At 35.4% G+C, this 25728-nt stretch overlaps 4 protein-coding genes, 1 long non-coding RNA gene and 1 pseudogene across 8 annotated transcripts; 4 read left to right on the top strand and 2 right to left on the bottom strand.

The window, feature by feature from the left end:
* The first annotated feature begins 1416 nt into the window (after positions 1-1416).
* LOC130805396 (probable LRR receptor-like serine/threonine-protein kinase At3g47570) lies at positions 1417-4182 on the top strand. Its single transcript, XM_057670168.1, has one exon. It carries the CDS (start codon positions 1417-1419, stop codon positions 4180-4182), a length of 2766 nt encoding a protein of 921 aa, XP_057526151.1.
* A 2964-nt stretch (positions 4183-7146) lies between these two features.
* On the top strand, positions 7147-7854 carry LOC130806656 (uncharacterized). The gene is made up of 2 exons (XR_009040337.1): positions 7147-7383; positions 7578-7854. It is a non-coding gene; the product is annotated as an uncharacterized LOC130806656 (long non-coding RNA).
* A 1299-nt stretch (positions 7855-9153) lies between these two features.
* Positions 9154-12976, bottom strand: LOC130806655 (probable prolyl 4-hydroxylase 12). 2 transcript variants are annotated; one of them, XM_057671816.1, is made up of 6 exons: positions 12616-12976; positions 11154-11279; positions 10642-10699; positions 10483-10569; positions 10024-10081; positions 9154-9917 (listed from the first exon to the last, which is right to left on the bottom strand). In XM_057671816.1, exons 1-6 carry the CDS (start codon positions 12684-12686, stop codon positions 9379-9381), a joined length of 939 nt encoding a protein of 312 aa, XP_057527799.1. In that variant the 5' UTR covers positions 12687-12976; the 3' UTR covers positions 9154-9378. The 2 variants fall into 2 exon arrangements, with proteins under 2 accessions (XP_057527799.1, XP_057527800.1); XM_057671817.1 differs by having other exon boundaries at positions 11154-11276.
* Positions 12977-14394: 1418 nt separating this feature from the next.
* On the top strand, positions 14395-16199 carry LOC130805333 (60S ribosomal protein L36-2-like). Of its 2 annotated transcripts, none has more exons than XM_057670080.1 (4): positions 14395-14506; positions 15007-15111; positions 15641-15840; positions 15969-16199. In XM_057670080.1, exons 2-4 carry the CDS (start codon positions 15010-15012, stop codon positions 15997-15999), a joined length of 333 nt encoding a protein of 110 aa, XP_057526063.1. In that variant the 5' UTR covers positions 14395-14506; positions 15007-15009; the 3' UTR covers positions 16000-16199. The 2 variants fall into 2 exon arrangements, with proteins under 2 accessions (XP_057526063.1, XP_057526064.1); XM_057670081.1 differs by lacking the exon at positions 14395-14506 and adding an exon at positions 14513-14627.
* A 144-nt stretch (positions 16200-16343) lies between these two features.
* LOC130805332 (uncharacterized) lies at positions 16344-22563 on the bottom strand. 2 transcript variants are annotated; one of them, XM_057670078.1, is made up of 10 exons: positions 21933-22563; positions 20954-21040; positions 19956-20797; positions 18961-19049; positions 18766-18869; positions 18569-18665; positions 18102-18177; positions 17908-18022; positions 17287-17818; positions 16344-17079 (listed from the first exon to the last, which is right to left on the bottom strand). In XM_057670078.1, the coding sequence occupies exons 1-10, from the start codon at positions 22249-22251 to the stop codon at positions 16587-16589; spliced, it is 2754 nt and encodes a 917-aa protein (XP_057526061.1). In that variant the 5' UTR covers positions 22252-22563; the 3' UTR covers positions 16344-16586. The 2 variants fall into 2 exon arrangements, with proteins under 2 accessions (XP_057526061.1, XP_057526062.1); XM_057670079.1 differs by having other exon boundaries at positions 20954-21051; positions 21933-22074.
* On the top strand, positions 22426-25394 carry LOC130805395 ((+)-borneol dehydrogenase 2-like; annotated as a pseudogene).
* The last annotated feature ends 334 nt before the right edge of the window (positions 25395-25728 follow it).

Below are 25728 nucleotides of genomic sequence, written 5' to 3'. Positions count from 1 at the left end.
CGTTATGTCATATTACTGTTAGACCATATCAAAAACTCAACTTAGCCGAAACACTAACCCGATGATTAGAACTCAAGAATATCTAATATAGTCTATCAGACTATTTTTTGTGCACACCTAGATTCAAAATTCAACAAACTTATGGGCAAACAAGAACAATCTTGTACGGTTACAGTCTCTATGTCCTATACAAATTGCAAATTTATTTTTAATTTATTCCTTAGAATTTGCTACGGTTTTATTTTTAGTTATAATTTATTTTTTTTATGCTCATTCAAAAGTACACTTTCACTCTTCATAGAATACCTAAGTTATGCTTATAGCATTAGAGTTGAGCACCGGGCTGGGTTCGCTTCGAACTATTATTATGCGGGCTTCAGACGAACCACACCTTAATGGAGTCAAGCTTTCAATGAACCCTTTATTAATATAAATAAAACAGGCTCTTTACGGGCCTAAAATGAGTCTGTTTTTTCTTAAAATGTGTTACATTACTATAGATTTATACTAGTCAATAGTTTGATTATAATTGACAAAACCAAGTAATTAAATTACAAGACATTAACTATCTATTATGCTTATTTCAATGAAAATTCAGAAGAACAAGTTATAAATGGATCAGACCAAAATGAAGTGGGCTGACATAGTCCGGCCCATTTGAGCCCAGCCTTAGTCCTTATCCGAAACATTGTACAGGCCTAACTGCAATTCTACTCCAACAATAAAATTCAGCAATTCAGATATTAATTGTGATAAATTTTATCTAACCTTGATTATCATCTTCAATTCATAGTAATAACTGGTCAGAATTCTTGATTATTGTCTTCAATTCAAGACATACTAAGTTGAAGATGTAAAAAGAAGTGTGAAACAATGGACTGAATGTAAGTTTATTCCATGGACGGTGATATATGTTAAAAAGAACGACAAAAATTAAAGGAAACAGGAACAAGACGAGAAATAAGACCCATAACCAAATATTTTCTCTTTCAAATAATGATCAAATCAATTATTCTCGGCTTCTACCATTAGAGTATATAATATATTTTGAAACCATAACCATCAGGTTAAGCTTTTGATTTGGCTGATTTCTTGACATAGTATTAGAGCTAGCGTGACAAGAGATCACGGGTTAGAATTTCCACCACCTCTTGTCCAATGTGAAATTTTCAGCACTAGATATGAGGAGGCATGTGCTGCATACACACTTCTTTTAGCCTAAAATACTTTCGCATGAAGGGCGTGCTAGAGTATAGAACATATTCTGGAACCTCGTTGCTTGAGATCTACTCATTCTACTTTCTGAATTCTGAAACTGTTTATTGGCATCTTACAAATTTAACTAAATTTCTACCAAAGACCAAGTATATATTGACTATTGTTATCAGACTTTGGTAACTAGAAACCAAAGCAAATATGATGCCTATCTACACCATCTTTACTATGTTGTATGTCATAAACACAATACTTATAAGCATCTCAGCAACTGATACAGGAAACGAGACAGATCATCTCGCATTGCTCGCCTTCAAGTCTAAGATTACACACGATCCTCGAGGGGTTCTAAAGTCTTGGAATGATTCAACCGAGTTTTGCCAATGGGAGGGGGTTGTTTGTGGTCATCGACACAAACGAATCACAGCATTGTTATTGCACGATGAAGGTCTCGCAGGAACCTTATCACCATACATAGGAAACTTTAGTTTTCTACGTATTCTGAGCATGTCTAACAATACTTTGACCGGCCATATTCCTCCTGAAGTTGGCCGCCTTTTTAGGCTGGAAATACTCGAATTGAAGTACAATTCTTTCGAAGGAGAAATCCCTGCAAATATATCGGGTTGTTTGCAACTCAATAAACTCGTACTGAGCCACAATAAACTAGTTGGAAAAATCCCATTTGAGCTTCGGTTCTTGTCTAGATTACAACAACTGAGGCTTGATCAGAATAACTTAACAGGTGACGATCTTTCTATGCTTGCGAATTTAACTTCTCTACAAGCATTAGTCTTATCGTCGCAGATAGAACAGGGCGGGCTTGGTTTCCAAGGAAGCATCCCGGATTTCATTGGGACCTTCCAAGACCTTAATGTTCTTGCACTCGGTGCAAATTCATTCACCGGTAAGATTCCTACATCCTTGTACAATTTGTCCATGCTTCAAGTATTCTCTTTGGGTACGAATTTTTTAGAAGGGCGTCTTCCATCTGAATTCGGCCTCTATTTTCCACAACTTCAATTGCTTGAAATAGCTGAGAATCGACTAACTGGGCCTATCCCACTTTCGTTATCCAACCTCTCAATGCTTGAAGAAATAAACCTTTCGTCCAATGAATTCAATGGAAAATTTGAATTCGATGGAAGCAATATGCAAAACTTGTCAAAACTCTTTCTTTTTTCGAATCATCTAGGCAATGGAGATCTTGATGACCTCGGTTTTTTGAACACACTAACCAACAACACTAGTTTCAAAGTCTTGAATATGAACGACAATCGCTTTGGTGGGATCATTCCCGACTCCATTGGAAATCTATCGGCCACAACCATATGGCTAGACCTTAGAGCTAACCTTATATCAGGTAGAATTCCTTTCGGGTTTGGGAATCTATTGAACCTACGTTCACTTTTGTTAAGTTATAATCGAATCATCGGAGCTATTCCAGCTGACATTAGCCACATTCCTGGCTTACAACTTCTGGACCTGTCAAGAAACCAGTTATCTGGTAACATTCCCTTGTCTTTAGAAAATTTAACCTGGCTCAGTACGCTAGACTTGTCGTTCAACAAGATTCGAGGGGCTTTACCACCGACACTTGCCAATTGCACGAGTTTGCTCCAGCTCGATCTTAATGATAACAACCTAGTCGGAAATATACCATATCAACTCTTCCAAGCTTTAACTTTATATGAACTTAAACTTGATCATAACCACCTACAAGGCTCTATACCATCTGAAATTAGCAACTTGCAAAAGTTAGTGATTTTAGATATGTCTAGCAATAATCTATCTGGGAATGTTCCAAGTAGTCTTTCACAGTGTGTCGCTCTTACGGATCTATATATAGGAAGTAATTCCCTTGACGGGTTCATCCCTCCGTCTTTTAAACTCTTGAAAGGTCTCGAAATTGTTGATCTGTCTCACAACAAATTTTCGGGCCAAGTGCCCGACTATTTCTCGAACTTTTCCTCTTTAAAAGTGCTGAATTTGTCTTTCAATAACCTTGAGGGGAATGTTCCAACCAAAGGAGTGTTCACTAATCTCAGTGGAGTATCTCTAGTTGGAAACAGAAAACTGTGTGGAGGAATTCCACAACTCAAACTACCATTATGCCCAACAATGAAATCTAAGGGGAAAAAGAAGTCGTACACACTTCTCATCGCGGTGTTAGTATCTTGTGTAATTATCGGGCTTGCAACTGCCACTTCCGCCTACCTCCTTTGCACTAGGAAGAAAAGACGAGCATCTTCTTCAGAGACATTACACAAGAAACGATTTATTAAAGTGTCATACGACATGCTCTTGAAAGCCACCAACGGTTATTCTCCTGCAAACTTAATTGGTTCGGGTGGATTTTCTTCGGTTTACAAAGGAACCCTTTTGCTAGACGGAACATCAAAGGATGTAGCTATCAAAGTGATGAACAATCAACAGAGCGAAGCCAGTAAGAGCTTTCTAGCGGAATGCTTAGCATTAAGGATTATCCGACATAGGAACCTTGTGGGAGTAATCACTGCCTGCTCGAGTATCGATTTTCAGGGCAATGATTTTAAGGCGCTAGTCTACGAGTTCATGTCGAATGGGAGCCTCGACAGATGGTTACACCCAAGTGCAGAACAAGATGAACAGTTTCAAAGCTTAAGTCTTCTGCAAAGGTTGAATATAGCCATAGATGTTGCACAAGCACTAGACTATATACACAGTGGCAATGAGACTCCAATCATTCATTGTAATTTGAAGCCCACTAATATTTTGTTGGATCAGGATTTGACGGCTCATGTTGGAGATTTTGGGTTGGTGAAGCTTCTTCCAAAGATGTCTGAACAACTCTATAACAGCAGCTCCATTGGAGTTAGAGGCACAGTTGGTTATGCTGCTCCATGTAAATTTATTCGAGCACTATCAGTAGACCTGTCAAAACAATTAGACGAGGGTTTTACGTCAAGTCATTTTCAATTGAATTAATTTTAAATTTGGTCATAGTTAGTTATATGAGTCGAGTTAGGATTGATCCAACGGATCAACGTTTTCTATTTTTATCATTAAATATTTTCCAAAATAAAAATATAAATAGCAATTTTGATTTAAATTTTTTCTTATAAAGATGGACTATTATATATTTTATACTTGTTTACTTTTCTTATTTAAGTGTTGTAAATTATTTACTACAACATTATTTTTGGCAAAAGTAATTGTAAATGTTTATTTTTGCCATGCTTTTTTCCTTACTTTTACAGTTTTACCTCATGGAGGTTATAATGGTCCCTTTCACCCAAAGATATCAATTTCTTACATCTTATACAAAACCCCTTGTATAGCGGGTAAAACAGCAGGGAAGAAGTATAATGATAAAGTTTAAAGAAAATGTTAGACTAAAAATATAAAATTTTCTGATGACGTGAAACAAAAAAGAAACATTAGGAAAACAATTCAGACAACAGTTCGTCTTGTATGACACTGTCTTGCTGTGAGACGGACCTATATATTAGCTCATTTCTTTAATATTAGCTCATTTCTTTAATTAATTAATTTAAGGTCGTGAGTGATTGTTTTAAGGCTATAAGTAATTACTTTAAAACTATAAAAAATAATTATTTTAAAATTATAAGTGATTACTTTTAACGTCCTAAGCGATCATTTTAACTTTTAAAACAGAATGTGGTATTGAGTTAGCCCAATAGTAATGTTCTTATCGTGAGACGGTTTTATGAATTAGTGTCAAAACAAGATTTAACCTTAATTTTTCCTAAAATTTTCGGCTCGTGTCATATTCGGATTATGAGTTAAATTTTCCGAGTCATGTCCCGCTAATCTCCGGTCTGATTTGGGGGTTAGGGTTTTGACAGGTTTAACTACAAGATAAAAATAAAGTAGTGATCATGTTGAACTTACTAATTTATAAATTGCAAAAATATAATCCAGAATACGGTCTTGGGACTTCAATGTCTGTAGCCGGTGATATATACAGTTACGGAATCATACTGCTTGAGATGATGACTGGAAAGAAACCCACAGACACCATGTTCGAGGGAGACATGAACCTCCACAAGTTTGCACAGCTTGCCTTACCTGATCGAGTGCTGGAAATCGTTGATCCGCTGCTTCTTATCAAAAATGATGATGAAGAATGGAACATCGATTTGAATGTGACAAGGATGATTCCGAATTGTGTTTTTGATTGTATAAAAACAATGATGATGATAGGTGAGAAATGTTCTTCAGAATCGCCATCAGATCGGATGGATATAAAAGATGTAATTCGTCAGCTGCAAATTCAAAAAGATCGATTCCTTCTCTGTGGAAGGCGTCACAGATGCCAACGTATGCTTTGAGGTAAAGTCCTACACCAGATTATGTCCAACTGCAAAATCAAGGTCACATTATTGTATTACGTCCGTATTTTAAATATTTTTGAGTTTACGGCAATTGAAATATGTGCCGCCTTGATAGTGAAATGATCGGATTGTAATTTTGCGCTATGATTATGATTTATGTATGAGAAATGTTCTTTTTGATTTGATTGTCTTGCCTATGGCTTAAATCGGGTTATTTATTTTCATTTGCAGGTAATTTTAAGGTCGAGGGTTCATTGACTGCAACTTATATATTTCTTTTTATAAGAGTATAATTTATCGTCTTTCTAACTCTCTTGAAGTTTTACTTCTATAAGTAAGATATACAAATGATGATATTTATGGAATAATTTAATATGACCAGACCGATTATGAGAGTAGACAAGAAGTGCAAGCTAGTGATAGGGTCTATAGTCAATAAAGGATACAAACTGGCTAATTTGTAGCTTTGAAGAGCAAACACTATTAGAAGATAGTAGTATCACCTTGCAACTTAGAACACATAGTTTAGAACATATAGTTTAGAAATTAAAACATACAAGTAACATGATATTTCAGTAACTTAGTGTTAAGTTGAGTTTGACCTATTGTCAATGTTAACATAAATTGAAAAATACGGAATCCACACACTTTATAAGTCAAAAAATCATTCCAAAAATATATAACAATGGAAGAAAGGACTCTAATGACTTATCAACTTACATCCATGATAAGCATAGTCAATTCAAATCCTTCTTAACAATCATAGTCAAACCGAATTCTTGGTAAAATCCTTACATCAAACAAGCAAAATAACCCATATAGATGATCTGCTATCCCGATGAATTTATCCATCTTGTAGACAGTGTGAATCGAACTCCTGTCTCACAAGTCACAACCACTAAAAAAGAAAAATGCAGCAACGGCTACACATCTCACACCTAAAGAAATCCAAATTTAACCGATTAGTCGAAATTAATTACAATACTACTCAATTTTACTGTTGTTAATGGTGACTCAAACTAGCAAGCACCATTTAAGAAGATGAGTATGGGTCAAAGAGGAGGTCCGAGGGGCGCGGAGAAGCTGCTGCCTCAGTCCGCGGGGCGCAGAGTGCGTTCTGTCTCTATTTCGCGGCTCGTGTAGTTGTACACGGCTCGGAAACGGCGGTTTCTTTTCACAAGATGTGTCTTTTGGGACGGTTACTTTATGTTTATTATGTAATAACTTCCTTTTACTGGGCATTAGTATATAAACTTTCATTTTAGGATCAATACATGATAATTCAAAAATTGAGAGAGATCACAAAAGAGACATTAATTTGTGAGTGTGATTGAGATTCATCTTGTAAATTCTTTGCAATCATAGTGAAAATATTTGATCTCGGTGCCGGTGGACGTAGCTATCACATTGATAGTGAACTACGTTAAATCTCTTGTGTCATTTTCTTATTGTTTGCATTGAATTTCTTCATCGAAATTGCTTTCGCTGTCGCACAACAATTACTAAAAAAACATATCTAAAATCAAACTTAATTAACAAGATATTTACATATATATACAAGACTTGACAAATGACCGAACCTAAATATCGTACCCAAAAACTCATCGAACCTTGAAAAATCACTCCTAACGTTAACAAAGGCAAAGAAATACTCGTATGGGCTATTGCTATGCCTTAGTATTGTACTCCACAATACAACAGTAATATCACTACCAAATTGGTTTCCATTTCCGGTTGCGTAAAGTTGAGGTGCCGAGATTCAAAGTCGTCGATTGAAGCAGCAATCCACCGGAAGCGAATTAAATCATCGGCCGGCGGATTCAATCAGTTCGTAAGCAATAGTCCTTAAATTTTTTTGTGGGAATCATTAACTTTCATAAATTTTAATCAAATTAATTGATAGTAATAATTAGTAGTAATTTCTAGCACAATCCCTAATTTAATCGTAAATTTAATTTGATTTGTGAGCTTTTAATGGCGGAAGAAGATCCATAAAGTAAAATCATACGAGGTTTCATGTTGTAGGAGTTGCTAAATGGATCGAGATGCTGCGACGAAGAAGATAATGTCACCATGCGATGTGGAGGCTTTGAAGAAATGCTTGGAAGAAAATAAAGGTGATTACGTAAAGTGTCAAGCACAAATTGAAGCTTTTAAATCTTCTTGTTCTGTTAAGAAACCCAATTCTTCTTCTACTGCTAGTTTTGATAACAAAACCGTTCCTAGATAGTATGGAAGATGCTAAATATGAATTTTGATTAGTTTGTTTGTATACCAATATTTTAATATTTGCTTTGTAATCTTTCTGATTGTTGGTGCACAATTTGTTTCATTTTATATCTTGAATATTTGTTGAAGATTATCAATTTGGATTTAGAAGTATTATGGTAGTATAATTTTACTGTATGTGGTGTACTGCTCAAATTGAGTGGAGGAGATAGCTATGCTAGTGGGATTCAGGTACTAAGATTGAATAAAGAGTGAACTATACTTGCTTGGACTTTGGTACTAAATTGAGGGGAGGGGAGAGGCACGGAACTCGGATTTTGGAGACTGAAATTGAGAGTAAGGGAACTATGTTACTCAGATTCGGGTACTAAAAGTGAAGAGAGGGGAAAGCTATGCTTAATGCTACTCAGACTTGGGTATTAATTGTTCCATGAGGAGAAAGCGATGCTTCTCAAACTCGGATACTAAGATCGAGAGGGGAAAGCTATGCTACTCAGATTCAGGTACTAAAATTTAGGGGAGGGGAAAGATATGCTACTCGGCCTCGAGTACACGCACATGTGAGATGTAATGGGCATACGTCCAAATACCCATATCTAACTGCCTTAGAAAAAACTGCATCAGATAAGTGAAGATTTCGAATGAGGCAACAAATTAATTTCAAAAGATGAGGCTGCCTAATCTTCTAGAAATTTATCCAATTCAAGAAACATGTTCACCCAATTGAGCTAATCGTGTTTGAAGAGGAGATCACTGAACATGTATTGGACAGAACAAAACTCATGTCAGTCCGTGAGTTAGCCAAAGGCACAACCTACACAGATTCTCTGTGCATGGGCTGGAAACCTCGTTGGCCATCAGAAGAATGTTGCAGAGACAGAGAGAAGCCACTAGAAAGCAAAGGCAGATTGTCTCTAGTAGTGATAAATGACAATGCGATGCCGCCGCCTATTAAAAGATTCAAGGATATAAATCCTTAACCTTTTAGAAGAGATTGGAGGAAAAGGGCATTGTTAATCCAAGTTTAAAGCCTTCCGGTTATTCTATCCGAAGATATATTATTGGTATTGCATTTACAGATTCAGGGAAGATGCTTGTATTTGTCCTGCCCTTACTATTTTGGCCCTCCAGGTGAAGCAATTGGTGCCTGTTATATCCAGTGAAGGCTGGTTTAGCCGATTGGTTTGCCTATCTAGGTAACTCGCGAAGCTGACTTATGATGTCATAGAGTTGTTTCTAACTTTGATTAGGTGGTTACATTTTGTTGCCACTTCAGTGCAGATGTCTCGTGAAATATGTGAATCAGGGACACAAAGAAGTACCTCCTTAAGTGCCTAAAAAGCCAGATAGCGTAAATCGAATTGAAAATCAATTGGCAATAGAGAATAAAATCATAAAATTTAAGTGAACTTGATTACAAGTTTTTTTTAACCTCGTACGAACATTGGTACAGCTATAGATCTCTTTCATAAAGCACAAAAGGTCAACGAAACTTTCAACATTTGATACGGGAAATAGATCGACATTAAATTTTGCACTCAGGGCTCAGCCTTGTATAAAATGAACAATTCTATCATCATCACAATGATTCTATTCATCAGCAAACATTACAACTCTTCCTACAGGTTCCATAATAATCAGGAGAACCAACCATGAATACTGAATTCTTTTCACATTCCCCGAGAGCAGCCCATTGTGGGCAATTCTCATCTTCATCGCTACAATCGCTCTCCGCTGATTCAGCTGGCACATGTCTCGTATTTATAGCTCGGATGTGGAAAAATTTAGTGGCACACCATAATTCACCCTCAAAAACGGGATCTCTCTCATGGCGGCTTTCCTTGTCGGGAGATGCATTGGGGTGGACATTGAAGAACAGAACAGCATTACCTTTGATAGGTCGAAGCAGACTATTATAGTTAGTAGAGAAAGACCACACTTTGGTCTCCAGTCTAGAACTTACCGGTGACTCTGGGAAAGAGAGCTCACCACCTCGAGGGACATCCGAAAGATACAATATAACAGTTGCCATCAACGGTTCACTAACTTGCCAGGCCGATCTATTCCCAAAATAATCATATTTCTGTTTGGCCTCTTCGTTCTCATAACGCTGAACATGCAATGACCTGCTATTTTCTGTCAAAACAACATAGTAGAGAAGATTATAACAGCAATCTTATACTCCATTGTAAACCAAGAAAGATTTCTATTTTGGACGAACGATTGATGGAAGAGTGATTACCTAAAGGAAGAAGAGTCCATGCTGAAATCTTTTCCTCTATTTGTGCAACTATTTCATCCTACAGAACAGCAACCAAGGTGAGAAACCTGAAATGTAGATTGTACTTGGTCGTGTAACCAATCAGCTGAATGAAGCTCCTACCAGGCTTGTTTTGACAATAGTGTATAAATAAGGCAGCACCGCATCGCGTTGGTAGCGTTATAAAGGTTTTTAAAACAACGAACCAATATTTTCCGCGTTGTACTGGTATAAAAAAAAACCGTGTTTTGAGCTGTAACAAGGGATATCTTTGTTTTTGACCAATACTCGGGCGTTACGATAAACGTATCACTTCCGTTACTACATCAACGTTTCGTTATCGCAATCGCAACCGTTACCGCATTTTACTCTATGGTTTTGACGAAGCAAGCAGTTGAAAAACAGAAAACACAGCACTTCATTTAAAGTTTGAAGACTTACTTTCACATCCAGAGAAGCTAATGATCGTGCACTCAGTCCTTGGGTGTTATTAACCACGGAGTTAGAATCTTCTACCTGCCCATGTGCCTAATAATGAAAGGACATTAAGACCATCTAAGCAGTTTCACAGTTATAAATTGGTAATGTGAAAAGAATTACCAGAGCGATTAGATAATCACACTCCTCTCCGGAGAGAAAATCCTTGTAAACAAAGACCCTGTTCCATTTGTCAAAAATATTTCAGTCAAGGCCAGGGTGATTGAAAATATTCATAAGTTATGCTCAAGAGCGGAGCAAAGATTTTGAAGGCCCTATTTATTTTTGTGATGTCTTTCAAAATGAGGCCTTTCAATATATCAAAAGATAAAAAATGAAGCATCCCATCAAGTCCCGTTTTGGAAACTTTGTCGCCAAAACACTAGATTAAGGTTTCCGAGATTTCGTTCCACAAACTCCAGATTAATGTTCTAAAGAAAAAATGTTTCAATCTACAACTGATTAAAATATTATATAATAAAAGATCGAATCATAAGGACCCTTTTTTTCTGAAACACTAAATTTCCGTTCCCTGTAAAATATCGTATTCCTCTCGGGTAGCATTGCAGTAACTATACTCAGAAAAGGAAAGTCTTAAAGCAATATCAACAACACCTCTAATCAAGATACCTGACCTTGGTTGCCAAGACAGCTGGACAACCTTTGAAGGATCTATCCTGGCTGATGGAGTTAGATTGCCTGAGCCATATAGTATAAAATTTGATTGTTTTGTTTCTTTACTTCTTAATTCCTTTCGACTTCTACAAAACAACACAACCAAACAACTATTCATCACAATTCCAAAACAAACACGTCATAAAATGCTCGCAACAATCAAAGAAACAAAAGAGACTAGCATGGTCTACAACGAACAAGTTGAACATGATATTTAATACTATCCACGGATAATATTGAAGAAAGGTGACAACAAATAGTCATTACCCTAATGAAATGCATCAACAACAGTGCCAAAGCCTTGTTCTCCACAAATGGACATCCAATAGCCATTACCCTAATGCAATGCAGCAACAACAATGCCAAAGCCTTGTTCTCAACAAACGGGGACAAATAAATGAACCATTATACAAATCAACGTATAAGTGAGAGTATACAACATATTCAGGAGTTTCAAACATCGGCTAGTCATGGTATTAGAAGCCAATGCAACATAATGATCAACAACCCTTCATTTCAAGTGAAATATTTAGCACTATGCGTGAAGAGAGCATGTGTGCATCCACACTTTTAGCCCAAAGAGCTCGTGTGAGGGAGCGTGATAGTATATATAAGAGTTTCAATCATTAGCTTAAGCATTGCTTGAGCTATGTCTTTGACACAAAGATCATATAGTTCCTTGACACAAAAATCAAATATAAAACCGCATTTTCCATTCATTCCTATTTCCTATCTAGAAATAATAACATTTTTGTATAAATCAATATAGCAAGAGCTTGGGTATAATCTAAAAGATCAATTTGTCATTCAATGATATCTTTGAACAACATTCCATCCAATATCCAAAGGAGATTCCTTCCCACAATATAAAATGATTAATAAAGCAATGACAACCAATAATAATAAGTATAAAGAACAAATTAAAGACTTCATTTGGGTAGCATTATCAGAAAATCAGCAAATCTAAAGCCCCAACTCTCCTCAACTAGATCATACTTCCGATCTTGTTTGAGCATACTTTCATAATATTAAATTTTTATAATTTTTAAATATATATATATTTCAATATATAAATATTAAAATAACACATTAAATATTGCATAAAAAGTCAAAACCTAGTATAGTGGAGTGGAGGAAATATAATGTTGACAGAAAAAAAAATACAAGAAACCGATCACATTATCAATTTAAAAGAAACCTAAATAATTATGAAAAGACAGAAACCCAGAAAATAATCAATAGATAAACTAATACAGAGCATACAAAAAATCTTTATGAATAACTAAAACAACCCAGATCAAAGATACAACATTAAACAGCAATCAGATTAATTTAACACATAATTCCAACAAATTTACGGACAACCACAATTTGAAACAACCAAATAAACCTAAAATTTAAACAAAAATAAAAATTTCTTACATTTCAGCCGAAGAACTCGAGAAAATGTTAATACAAGCAAAAAGAAGAAGAATTTGTAGTAGGGAAGCCATGATCTGTGTGAAAGATTGAATTAGAGAGAGAGTTACTTAATTGAAAGGTTTAAGAATGATAAATTTTGGAATTACAGTTGAGTTAATGTGGTTGAAATTGTGATTTGAATTCATCCAGAAATGAGTTTGGTTATTACTTATTAGTATTGGGAGTAGTATGAATGAACTACGGAATTTGATGAGTATGAATTATGAAATGGAGGGGAGTGTCATGTGTTCCCACTAGGGATGCTCATGGGACAGGTTTGAAGTGGATCCCGTCCCTAGTTCCCATATTGCGCCTGAAATTTTAACTTATTAATTTATCAACTAAATTTTCAATTTAGTTCTTTTATTTAGTTTAGCGTAAATAAATACGGGTGTTTGAAATTATTTGGATTTTGAATCATATGGTTAAAGAGAACAATTGATTTTGGGCGAGACGGTCTCATAATGAAACAGTCAATTTGAGCCGATTTAATTCGCGTGTATAACAACTTGACATTTTTTTTTGAGTATCAATTTTGACCATAAAGGTCAAAATTAATAAATGCCCAGAATATTGAAATGTTATTACACGCGCGAATTGGGCCGATCCAAATTAACGGTCTCATAATGAGACCGTCTCGTCCAAGTTTTTGTGTAACACAAATTCTCATATGGGACGGTCTCACGGTAAGACCATTTTAATTGGGTTGGCGCAATTTACATTTATTTTTAAAGTGATGACTTTTTATAGTCTTAAAGTTATCACTTATAACCTTAAAGTGATCACTTACAATTTTAAAGTGATCACTTAGAGAATGGGTTTACTTATATGGACTCGTCTCATGGTGAAATGAAATGATCTCATATAAGACTGACTGTGTAAAGTGAATGGTTATAAAAGTTGTTATGGCTATCTTTTGTGCGAAAATAAGAATCTAATATTGTTGAGAACTGGATTTCCATTTGTATAGGAAGCGGATTTTTTTTTTAAATAGTTTTGGTTGATCCAATTGCAATTATCTCACGATAAGACGACCTCTTAGGGGTAAGTGCTAACTAAAATATAGTCTTTTATTCTTCACAAATTGTTGTGAGAGACAGTTTTTCCGATAGACGCATTAGATATATGGGCTAAATAGCGCAACCAATACAAATTAGAAAAAAAAAAAAAGAAGAATGTGAGCTTCCTTTTTTGAGAAGAGTAGTTGTTTATTCTTTAAATAAAATAAAATTTGAAATGATTAAGACAAATTAACAACAAAATGAACGAAATAAGATAAGTTTCAACTTATTTTCAAACGTAACCGTGCAATTCCCAAACATGTGGTTTGGGGTTGTTCGCAGTTAGTTACTGGGAACAACTTTGACTATTTTTTGACCTGTTTGCAATTAGTAACTGCGAACAACATGCTTCACAAATACGCACAGGCAAAAAAAAAGTGAAGTACTAACTGCGAACAGGTAAAAAAAAAAGTCAAAGTTGTTCGCAGTTAGTAACTGGGAACAACTTGTTTGTATTTTTGATTTGTTCGCAGTTACTAATTGCGAACAGCCCCAAACCACGGGTTTGTAAATTACACGCTTACTTTTGAATATAAGTTAAAACTTATCCTATTTCGTTCATTTTATTGATAATTTATCTTATTCATTTCAAATTTTCTAAATAAAAAACAATATTTCTAAGCGATAGATGGTTAGTATAATATGGGCCTTAAGCACTTGACCCATTAATCTAACCCAAAAGACAAGCCCAAATAAGAAGGCAGCTAAATCCGAGTATAAACTGCCATCTCAAACAAAACATAACCGAGAAGTTCCAATATTTTTAGGGTTTTGGTATCAGTCGCTTCACCGTAAGTCCCTCTCTCCATCTCTCGAATTCATCGTTTTCTGTAAATTGATCACATGAATAAACGGAAACTCAATTCAATTCGCATTAGGTTACTACAATAGATCTATTTTTCTGTGTATTTGGTATTTTCTCATCGGTTTAATTCTATTTATTTTCTACTTTAGGGTTTAAGAAGCTTAATTTATGATTTGGTTTTCTTTACTCACTTGAATAATGAAATGTAATTTTTTATTTCTTTGTTTTGTAAATTTAACTGCTGAGTGGTTGTATTTTATGAATGTCTTAAATATTTGCCAACAAATGTGCTAAATGGTGATGAAATGATCAGATTCATGCTAGTAACGGTATGCTATTAAATTATCCCCAATAAACGAGCTAAAAATATGTTTTATAATGTTAGGAAGAGCTAATTTATGATCAGAATTACTTTTGTTTGGGATGAAAATGTGGTTTAGGATTTTATTGCGGAAAGTGATGGCTGTATGCTTTTATTATTTTCAGGAGATGGCTCCAAAACAGCCAAATACAGGTCTTTTCGTGGGTTTGAACAAGGGTCATATTGTTACCAAGAAGGAGTTGGCACCAAGACCATCTGATCGTAAAGGGGTAAGTTTGTTTTGTTTACTAAGTTTATACTTTTAGCGTATGCTAACTTTTCTTGGAGTATGCTATCTTTTATAGAAAATACATCATTAGAGTGTAATCTTTCTGATTGGCTTAATTTTGATTTCAAATTAGACGAAAATATGCACGTATTGATGCTATGTGGTTGATTTAAGGATCACCCACGAATAATGATAAAGGGTGAGAAAAGCTACAAGAATGATGATTGTTTGATGTTGTTTAATTTGTTTTATGGTTGTAAAGTGATTTGCTTATGTTTGTTTATCATACTCTGAACGCAAGCTAAAACCGTAGGTAATCACTGATCTGTGAGAAATTGAAATTACTGAATTGTAAATTGTCCATTGTATTGCATTTTGCTGTTGAGAATGTAGGCTGGCTGATTTTGATTTTGGATTCTAGACTAGATATATATTAAATATAGGTAAATGATGGTGATATCTGTGTCATAGGATAGTTTTGGAGATTTGAAATTGAATCAATTGTTTATTATATATATGTTGATTGACAGAAAACTAGCAAGAGGGTTCACTTTGTGAGAAGTTTGATTAGGGAAGTTGCCGGATTTGCACCCTATGAGAAGAGGATTACCGAGCTTCTGAAGGTTGGAAAAGACAAGCGTGCTCTTAAAGTCGCAAAAAGAAAGTTGGGCACCCACAAGAGAGCAAAGAAGAAGCGTGAGGAGATGTCCAATGTGTTGAGGAAGATGAGGTATACCGCCATTTCGCTTTTTGGCATTGATAGATATTGATTTTCGCTTTCTGTTTGGATTGATTAGTTGATTTTCATTGTCTCGTCGAATTGAATCTAATTATCTAATTTGTTGATTGCCTTTTTAGGTCTGCTGGAGGAGGAGAGAAGAAAAAGTGATGATCCATCAAAATATTGTAGGAACCTTAATGTTTTGAATGCTTTACTTTAGTTGGAATGACTTTGTTTAGTGAAATTTTATGTCCAATTTTGGATTTGCCGGCTCTTTTATACATTTTTTTGAACTTAGTCTGAACTTATTTATGCTGAAATGATTAATCAATGACATTTGTTAATGTAGTTATGATGTTACATTGTTACTCTGCTTCCCATAAGTCCTGTGAGTACTGGGGAGAACCATCTACTCTGTTCTCTATAATTTAATACATCGTGTTCTATTTATGTTAAAATGGTTAATCATAATGTAGTAAATTTAAAGTTACAGATGTATGACAAAGTGGTTACTGTGGCATCTTAATGAGCCAAAATTTGACCCGTGTCGTAACTCAAAAATCCAACCGAATTCATCTAGACCATTTTGACCCATTTTCTTACAAGTAGGTAAAATTTTGAATTCTGCGTTAGTATTTTCCCTCATTCGCCAGATTATTGAAAACAGGAATCTACGTCGAAACAATGATATTACATAACACTCGGTCTGCTTACTAAAAATAGTATGTTAACTTAGCCTACAAGGTGGGGAAACATCATGTTTTGAACCTCTGAGTTAGTTTCTCGACACCTACTCTATAATCCCCAACAACACGCTTGGTTCCTTCCTTCAACGTAGCACCAAAATCAGCCGAACTTTGTCGCAATTCTCGGACTGATCCACCAACTTTTACAGCAGCAGCATCGCCGAACTCTGTCATTTGTTTGCCTGCCTCGGAAATCCATTCTTTGATGGCTAAAACTAGTGACCGAATCTTTTCGATAATATTGTTAATTATTTCTTTTGATTTCCCATTAACTTCACTCGCCATAACCTTTAGCTTATCCATCAAAGTTTCAGCTCTCTTGGCTGTTTCTTCTATTGATAACGTTTTCCCAAAAGTGGTCCATGTCGTATCAGCTGATGCTTCTTCTTGGAGGCCATCATCAACTACCACTGTGAGGCCTTTTCTCTCCCAGCGGTCTCTAGCCTCCTCCAGAGCTTTTGCATACTCTTGCACTCTTTTCGCTTCATCCTCTGCCCACGCCCTTGAGGAAAAAAAGACGTCACTAACCAAAGATAATTTCAAGACAAAGCGAATATTTAATAGAGCCAAAAGAATTTGTGTTTATTAAACCGGTCTGGAGACGCTCTCTCTGGCACAACCCATTAAAGCTTAATTAAACAAAAAGATGAAAATAGGCTCTCTCTGGCACAAGAATTTATAAAAAAATAGACTGGAAAAACATACTTACCGGGCCATAGAAAGGGCCTTTCGTTCAACCTCCAACTCATACTGCAACCGGGTAATTGCTTGATTTTCTTCTTCCGTCTCTTTCTTAAGTTTTTCAATCCGTTCCTTTTCATACGATAACTCAACCTTATTACTCATGACATTTTGCAACTGCTCCTCTAGCTCACGTCTCAATCTTGAGAGAACTTCCATCTCTGACTCGACAATAGCCCGTTCCTTGATTAACACAACATTTTGCTCTTCTCTCTCTGCTCTAAGACTTTCCACTTCTCGGATCGCTTCATCAGCCATTTTCTGCACGGCATCTATTTTTTCTCTTTCCAACAGCAGCTCCTTTTCAAAACTCGCATTTATATCCTTCTCAACTTCTTCGATCAACGCATTATGCGCAGAAACTGCTTTGTCAGCAACAGATTCTGCCTCAATACGAGCAAGCTCTTCGCTGACTACATCGGCTGCGTCTCCAGTAGTAAGAGCAATTGCAGCCTGGCCTTTTGTGACTGGTTTATCCGGCTGGAAAAGCCTTGTGTAGCCTAAAAATTAATTATCCACATACATCAAAGACTCAAAGTCAAAATAGTGGACAGAAACATTTACTGTACAGTTAAAAACCGAAACTGACCAAATGCAAGAGCCACAATCCCTTGCTCGCCTGCAGATAAGTCAGCCACAAGTGCAGGACATGCATCAGGATCGATTCTGTCGATGTCTATGAAACCAGATTGTTTTTGCAGGACCTAATCAAGAACGTCAAATGCATAAGTTTTTGGATGGACAATTGCATGTTTTACGAATGATAACGAAAAAATAGTAAACCTTTTGGTCAGCTTCTGGTAGCTCCTTCTTTTCCAAGGCCATCTTCCAGGTCACAAGATCCTGACGAGATAGAGGGCTGCAGATAAAAAAAATCGAGAAAGATATAATCCCCCGTTGAAGTGAATCGAAAAAGTGAGTTATACAAATACAGTAATTCATAGGTTTTGTTCCACATCTCTAGTCTTGAACGTAGTACAAAAACAAGGCCATATCCCCATATCAAAACAAGGCTGTTAGCGTATCAAGACCGTGTCGTAAAGTTTTTGAGTTCACCATGATCGAAATATAGGCCACATTGACCACAAAATCATCCGCATTGGCTGCGAAAAACCGTGTTACAACTGTTACCGCGACCATGACCGAAACTGTACTTTTCACTATTCTTTACAAGGAAAAGTTCATGTACTTCAAAAAGCAAGCCAAATACTCCGACTTAACTTCTTAATAGGTAAAGATAAAAGAATCACCTATCAGGATGGAAGTGGAAGGAACCAATATCTACATCAGAAGAAAGCATATCACGCGTTGAAAGCTTGCTAGATATAAGTCCAGCTTCAGCCAAACCTGTATAACATGATATGTTACTTTAGTATCATCTAATCTTTATATATGGCACGTCAAACCAATAAATGAAATTTAGTATTGACATGACAATCATATTAACCTTGGATGGCCGTGAAGTCGGGATCTTCTGGTGTGATGTCATCAAATGCAAGTTCAGTAATATTTTCTATGTACATAGCTGGGTAAACCTTTGAGATCAAGTTTCTGAAAAAGATAAATGACAATGGGCGATTATTGCATGCATTAAATAATAAATATAGATGAAATAAATATGAAACGAAGAAAGAGAACACACCGTGAAAGAGCACTACTTGCAGACACCAACCAACGGGCATACTCACGACGAGTGCAGAGATCACCAGGTTGAGCATCACCCTCAATTACCTAAGATTGATGAAGAAAAATGGCAAGACTCGGGTAAACCTCAGAATATAATAGAGAAATTTAAGATACTAGTGCCAAATGACCAACCCCGACAAAAAACAGAAATAACAAACTGCCTAAAAAGATTTACTTGACTTTAATGCTAGACTAAGATGCCCATCGAAAGAGAAATAGAAAACTCCCTAAAAAGAGGCTGCTCCACCCCATAAGATCAGTGTCATACAAGGACATTGTATTACCAGATGTTGAAAATCTTATACAGTCAGATATGAAAGAACAGCTCATCCAATCACGGCCCGTTTTGTAATCGGTGCTCAATATAGAGAATGATAATGAAAAGTTAGTGTAATTTTAGTAGGAATATATCTTGAAAAATTAGAACTATCGTGTTGTTCATTGACCTAGATATCAGCCACTAAGCTATATATATCTAAATAGAAGAACATCAACGCTCCAAAGTTCCATCTTATAAAACACACACCAAATAGTTCCACACACAATCTCACAGACCACATATGAAATCCTAGATATAATTGCAGAAAATTATTATTTTTGGTTAGAAAAAAGAACCATAGTGCAAAAACAATGCCGCATCGGATCGCTTCGGCCGCTTTATAAAGGTTTTTAAAAAAAGCAAACCGATATTTCATGCAATATAAAGGTTCAAAAAAGCCGCATTTTGGGTCGTCTCAAGGGGTATCTTATGCTTTTGACCGATATTTAGGTGTTATGATAACCGCATCACTCTTGTTACGATACTTACGCGTTAGATAACCGCATTTGGGACTGTGACTGAATTTTTGAACTATGAAAACTAGGAAATAACCGAGAAGTTAGCATAAGTGATAAACCAAAGGGGTTCAGAAGACATATGAAGAGCAGAGCAGACATTCACTAAAGGCATACCTTCAATACTTGCAATGCTGCCAAAGCTTGTGACTGAGTTTGATCAGTAGCTGCAGGAACCAAAACCCTTCCAGGAGTCACCTGAAGTGCTGCAGGGAGCAACGAAGGTGCGGGAATTCCACGAGAGGCAAAAGATGTTGTCTCGGAAGCTACAGTTTCCTTTGAACTATTAATACCTATGGATGTGCTATTACTTTCACCATGAAACTGAAGCGGTTTGTCGAATTCATTGTCTTCGTCGCTTGCTACTGATGGAACTACTAATACATCATCTGTGGGAACACTGTTGGTTTCTGGAGTTGCAACAGCCACATCTGAACTATCTAGATCTTGAAAATCTGAAAGAAAAGCAACACTAGAAGATGATTGAAGTGTAGAAACGGAATCATCTGTTTCATTTCTTGTGTGGGTTTCTTGCTGCTCGTTTTTGCTTAGCTCAACATCCACATCGTCTGCTTTACTCACCACGATCGTGCGTTGTGAATCTATAGTGCTAGAAGTCACATAGGAGTCATCGATATCTTCTATTTGTGATAGTTCAGGTGAGGCTGAGATGGTATCTGGACTGTTTATGTCTGACGTCGAGTTTTCACGAACAGATAAAGACTCTATATTGGTGTCATCAAGGAAATCCCTTTGGCCAACATATTGAGTTGAACCCAATGATGAAGAAATATCATTATCCGTCCCTTCCTTGCTCTCTAAATCATGCCCATTTTGCAGGTTACTTTCATCCTGAACAATGGACTTTCCATCAGTATTTTCCTCAGCCTCCCCGTAAACCTCTTTAGAAGCTAATACTTCTTGCTCTTCTGTAAGAGGCTTCATCTCTGGCGTAGACCCTACAGAAAAGCAGGACATCAGGATAGCAGCAAAGGTTCAATTATTAAAAAATAATCCAAAGGTGGAATTATTCACAGCGGATGGATGAAAGGTTGGATTATTAATATCAATTTTTCCTTAATAATTCTACTTTCATAAAGAAGGGAGTTACTCACTTGAGCTGCTACTCTTGCCTATTGCTAACGCAGCATAGGAGATTCCGGCAAAAAGTAAAACCCCAGCAAGCCCTGCTTTGAGAATTCCTGAAATCCAGCTACTTCAAGATCATTAATGTGATTTCAAAAGCAATAAACAGAAAAACATAGCATTCAATATGCTTTTCTCAAACTTCCCTTAATCTTTTCAATTCTCTATATCAAACATATAATTCCTATGTTTTTTCGACGTTTTGATTGACTCTGATACTACACCCTCTCGTTTCCAACGAGAAACATCTAAATCAATCAAAAACTTAGTATTATATAATGGCTCTATATTTTGTAAGATCAATGATAATGCCAAGACAATTTTGATCTTGCCAAGGAATATGATTTTTTTTCTTCATATCAAGTATAATCTCGGCACAATCACTACTCATTCGCAAAACGTAACAAATTGCAAGTTATTCTCAATCAATTACTTGATCTACTACCACATTCACAACACCACCAACTAACTTAAAATCTCAATACATTCACATAAACTTCTTATCCAAAGCAAAGCTAATTTATTTCTAATAAGTTGCCTCAAATTCAAAATTACAAACTTCTATCCACAACAAATGCTCAGTTGAAGTCTCACTACCAAATTCATTAATGGAAAAAATGATAAATTATCATTAACCTTTTCATAATTCTAACTTAACCTAATAAAATACCCAAAATTACAATGTTAACAATTCTAATTAATCCAAAATTAGAAACCCCCTTGAAACCCTTAATCCAAAATTAAAGCTTTTGAACGCTTAATTCTAATTAATCGCATAATCGAATGTTAAACCTAAATTATACCCACAATCCAATAAGAAAAGATGAAATCTTTCTGCAGAAATCCCAATTTCTACTAAAAGTCGCATAAAAGAATATAATCCCATGATGAAAAATCGATCCCAAATTAACCAACAATACAAATTCACAAAAAGAAAAAATATTTCACCTGCAACACCATATTTCTGCCCAGAATCGTTATACTGCTCACTATTTCCAAACCAATCAGAGGAAGCAGAATCAGCTTTGGGAGTATTCAAATCAATCCAAGAATCTTCAGAAAGACGACTTTTTGACTCACTACTATCATCTTTAGCTTGATCTTGAGCAACACAATGAATCTTCATATGATGTCTTCGACGACCACCATAGCTCAAAACTCGAGCTTTTACAAACATCAATGGAGTCAGAGATTTTTTAAACTTGAAATTGAATTGAAGTTGATAAGACCATGTTGACGATGCTGTTGTAGTTAATAATAAACTCATTTTATCAAAATTTGAGGGAGGAAATTGTGGGAATTTGGGGAAAATTGTTTGGGAGAATTGGGTTATAAATTGATTAAAAGTTATGAAATTTTTGGGTGGTTCTTTTGAGTAAAAAAGATGTTCGAAAATGATAGAAAGGGAAGAATTATATATTCTTGATTCAAGGATTGTAGTATGAAAGTTCAGTACAGACGAGAGGACGAAGATGATGTGATCATTTTTGGAAAATATGAAGTCAAGACAATTCAAAAAGATATGTATTTCTAATTTGTTTGGCTAAAATTTAGTTGGAGCTTTGCAAAGGTAAACGACACCCATTTGATGGGCTTACTCAGTATATTTAACGGTAAAATTTCATCATCATCTTACTCAGTATATTCTGCTCATAGAAAAATTATGGACAGGGTTTGAAGAGGAAAGAACGTCGGTAACTCATATCCATAAAGAAGAGCACGGTTCCCCCGACTCGAAAAAAATTAAGAGACGTAATTATACGAGAAAGATAAATTAAATACTTATAAATAAAATCAACTATAAAATAAAGAAAAAAAAACTAATAATAATTAGTAGAACCAACGTACAACAACGAAATAAACCGCAAACATCCCAATTAAATTTGCAAATCCTCATCTTCACCACAAAGGTACATCTCCTACCAATCTTTAGCTATTTGTTAATTCTATCTCTCGTTTGTTCTACTTTAATTTATGCACTTACTATAGTGATTACTCTTGTTTGAATTTACTTGGACAAATCAAGCAAGAAGGAGCAAAGATAACATCTGTTCAAATTAGGTTCACAACTAAAACCAATTGATAGTAGTATTAATAAAGTCACTATTCAAGTTTATAAATTGGCATATGCCGCATATCACTTTCTCTTTTTTCGATGTGGGACAAATTTTATTTGGATAATGATAGACATTTTAACACTTCCCTTCACGTATAAGTGCCTATAGAATTTTAATCCACTAGAAAGGTTACAAATCTCATTGGGAATAAACATCCAATTTAAGGCCTCTTAACCAATGGTAAAATTAAATGTCAAGTCATAAAAGTCCAATAACAAATTTGTCTCTAATACCATGTTAAGCAAAAATTTAAATTGATGATTAAGCCTCCATGATATATTATATACTTTAACACTCGTACACATTAACGATTACTTTCTCCGTTTAAGAATATAAAAGTAGTTCATTTATTTCCATTCAAGTGTTTTTTTGGATTTCTAATCGTTTTAATTTTATTTTTTACTTATTTTTTCTACAATAAACATCTAACATTCCACCATTATTTTTATTAACGTATCTTTGATGGGGTATTTGGTCAATGATTGTTAGCTTTTTTTAATTGACTTGTTTGACTAGCTGAAAGTATTGACTATTTTTGTTGGCTTTTAATCTAACTGGATAATATAAGCAAAAACCAATCAAGGTAGTTTTTCATTTTAGCTTATAAAGCTAGCTTTTACGCCGACCGAAAAACTATTTGCTAAAAACTTTTTTGACTTTTTACAAATTGACAAAACAAAAGTCAAAAACTAATAAAAATACTTATATATAGCGAACTACCAAACACCCCAAGCTAGAGAGCTGGCTTAGCCACTAACATAAAAAAAAAATTTTAATCACACTAGTTGTTCAAACAAATTAATTGAATCAACCAACAATCCATAGTCATATGTCAGTTCTCAAACAACTCTAATATCTTACTAGTAATTAATAATCCTCCTATAACTGATCTCAGGTTACTAGGAAAAGTAGCACTAGTGACAGGAGGTGCAGCAGGAATAGGAGAAACCACTGTGCGAGTCTTCTTCAAACATGGCGCAAAAGTATGTTTGGTTGACATCAACGACGAAGCTGGCCAAAACGTCTGTGAATCCCTTGGTGTAGCAAACCCAAACACATGTTATTTCCACTGCGATGTTTCCAAAGAAGATGATGTTAAACAAGCTGTAGATTTCACTGTACAAAAATTCGGCACTCTAGACATTATGGTGAACAATGCAGGTGTTAGTTCAGTAGTGAACCCAAATGCCTACAAGGGCACTTGGCTCGAAAAGTCTTTATGATATTTGAAATATTTGTGCCCCCGTTTTGGGATGGTTGATCCCATATCGATGAATTAAAGGTGGTGTGTACACTTTATAAGTTAGGAGCCCTTTCTCTCATTGTCATATGGTTTAGGGATGGTATCTCGTTGGCCTATAAAGTGTGTGTAATCTTTCTCAGATAATATACTAGTATTGACAATAGTCTAGCCTAATTTAACATAATATCATAGCCGATGGTTCGATCAAAATTTTAAAATGATAGGCTCGAAAAGAATGGTGTTCCTACCCTAATTGATTACTCCCACATGTGAAATTGCGGGGGTTCGCATGTGGGGCTATTGGGATGGTTTATCCCACATCAATGATTAAAAGATAATGTACACACGTAATTTGAAACTCTTCCTCCCATTACCATATGCTTTTGGGATGGTATCTTCTTGGTTTATGAATTGTTTACACCTTATTTTTTCCCGAAAATGTGCTAATATTGACAATAACTTCAGTCAAATTTTACACTTCTAACTAATTTTTTTCTTGGATTCACCACTGCAGGTGTTAATACACCTCCGGGGATGGACATTTGTAATGTAGAAGGCTCCGAATTGGACAAATGATTAGATGTAAATGTAAAGGGAACATTTTATGGTATGAAACATAGTGCAAGAATCATGATCCCATTAAAGAAAGGTTGTATAATTTGAGTGTGTAGTATTGCAGCTGTAATAGCAGGGATAGGTGCACATTCATATGCAGCATCAAAACATGATATTTTAGGCCTAACAAAGAATGTTGCAGCTGAACTACGACAACATGGGATACCACTGAATTGCGTGTCTCCCTACGCGGTTTTAACAAACATGGCCTTAGCTCATGTACCGGAGGGTGATAGGACGAACGATGCAGTCGTTGGGTTTCGGAATTACTTTAAAGTGAAAGCGAATTCGCAAGGGGTAGAATTGACAGTTGAGGATGTAGCAAATGCTGTGTTGTTCTTAGCAAGTGATGAAGCTCGGTATATAAGTGGCCATAATCTTGTGGTTGATGGTGGCTTTGCTTCTGTGAATCATTCCTTAGGAACCTTCAAATGAGTTAATATTTTACAAGAAATCTTGTATAGTTGTTAAGTGTTTGTAATTCCATTTAGTATGACTCTAATTAATGCAAAATAAAACCTTCATTTTTTTAAAATTGATCAATTAATTATGTTAATTAAATGTTTTATTTCTGATACATATTAACTGACTGTAATTATAAATTATAAATTTATTTTAAATAATCTGATGTATTCTCAATAAAGTTAATTAACTGATGTTTTTTTTAAAATTTAATTTAATTACATTTATTCACCATAATATTCTGATTGATTAGTTAAGTTAAAAAATATTAAAATTTTTATTATTTATTTAATTATTTTATGTATTG

Source organism: Amaranthus tricolor, chromosome 2 (genome assembly GCF_026212465.1).
Source record: "Amaranthus tricolor cultivar Red isolate AtriRed21 chromosome 2, ASM2621246v1, whole genome shotgun sequence".
Lineage (NCBI taxonomy): Eukaryota > Viridiplantae > Streptophyta > Magnoliopsida > Caryophyllales > Amaranthaceae > Amaranthus > Amaranthus tricolor.
Note: the sequence above shows the minus strand (reverse complement) of the source record. Positions and strands in the feature narration are given on the sequence as shown.

What these genes read in the sequence shown, in the direction of transcription:
- LOC130805396 (XM_057670168.1), top strand. Translation starts at nt 1,417, where the DNA reads ATGATGCCTATCTACACCATCTTTACTATGTTGTATGTCATAAACACA.
- LOC130806655 (XM_057671816.1), bottom strand. Translation starts at nt 12,686, where the DNA reads ATGGCTTCCCTACTACAAATTCTTCTTCTTTTTGCTTGTATTAACATT. An exon ending in TCGAGTTCTTCGGCTGAAAT is followed by an intron (nt 11,280 to 12,615) that starts GTAAGAAATTTT and finishes GTTGTTTTGTAG; the next exon opens with AAGTCGAAAGGAATTAAGAA. An exon ending in ATGGACTCTTCTTCCTTTAG is followed by an intron (nt 9,918 to 10,023) that starts GTAATCACTCTT and finishes TTGTTTTGACAG; the next exon opens with AAAATAGCAGGTCATTGCAT.
- LOC130805333 (XM_057670080.1), top strand. Translation starts at nt 15,010, where the DNA reads ATGGCTCCAAAACAGCCAAATACAGGTCTTTTCGTGGGTTTGAACAAG. An exon ending in GACCATCTGATCGTAAAGGG is followed by an intron (nt 15,112 to 15,640) that starts GTAAGTTTGTTT and finishes GTTGATTGACAG; the next exon opens with AAAACTAGCAAGAGGGTTCA. An exon ending in AATGTGTTGAGGAAGATGAG is followed by an intron (nt 15,841 to 15,968) that starts GTATACCGCCAT and finishes TTGCCTTTTTAG; the next exon opens with GTCTGCTGGAGGAGGAGAGA.
- LOC130805332 (XM_057670078.1), bottom strand. Translation starts at nt 22,251, where the DNA reads ATGAGTTTATTATTAACTACAACAGCATCGTCAACATGGTCTTATCAA. An exon ending in CAGCATTGCAAGTATTGAAG is followed by an intron (nt 19,050 to 19,955) that starts GTATGCCTTTAG and finishes CATCAATCTTAG; the next exon opens with GTAATTGAGGGTGATGCTCA. An exon ending in CGACTTCACGGCCATCCAAG is followed by an intron (nt 18,666 to 18,765) that starts GTTAATATGATT and finishes CATGTTATACAG; the next exon opens with GTTTGGCTGAAGCTGGACTT.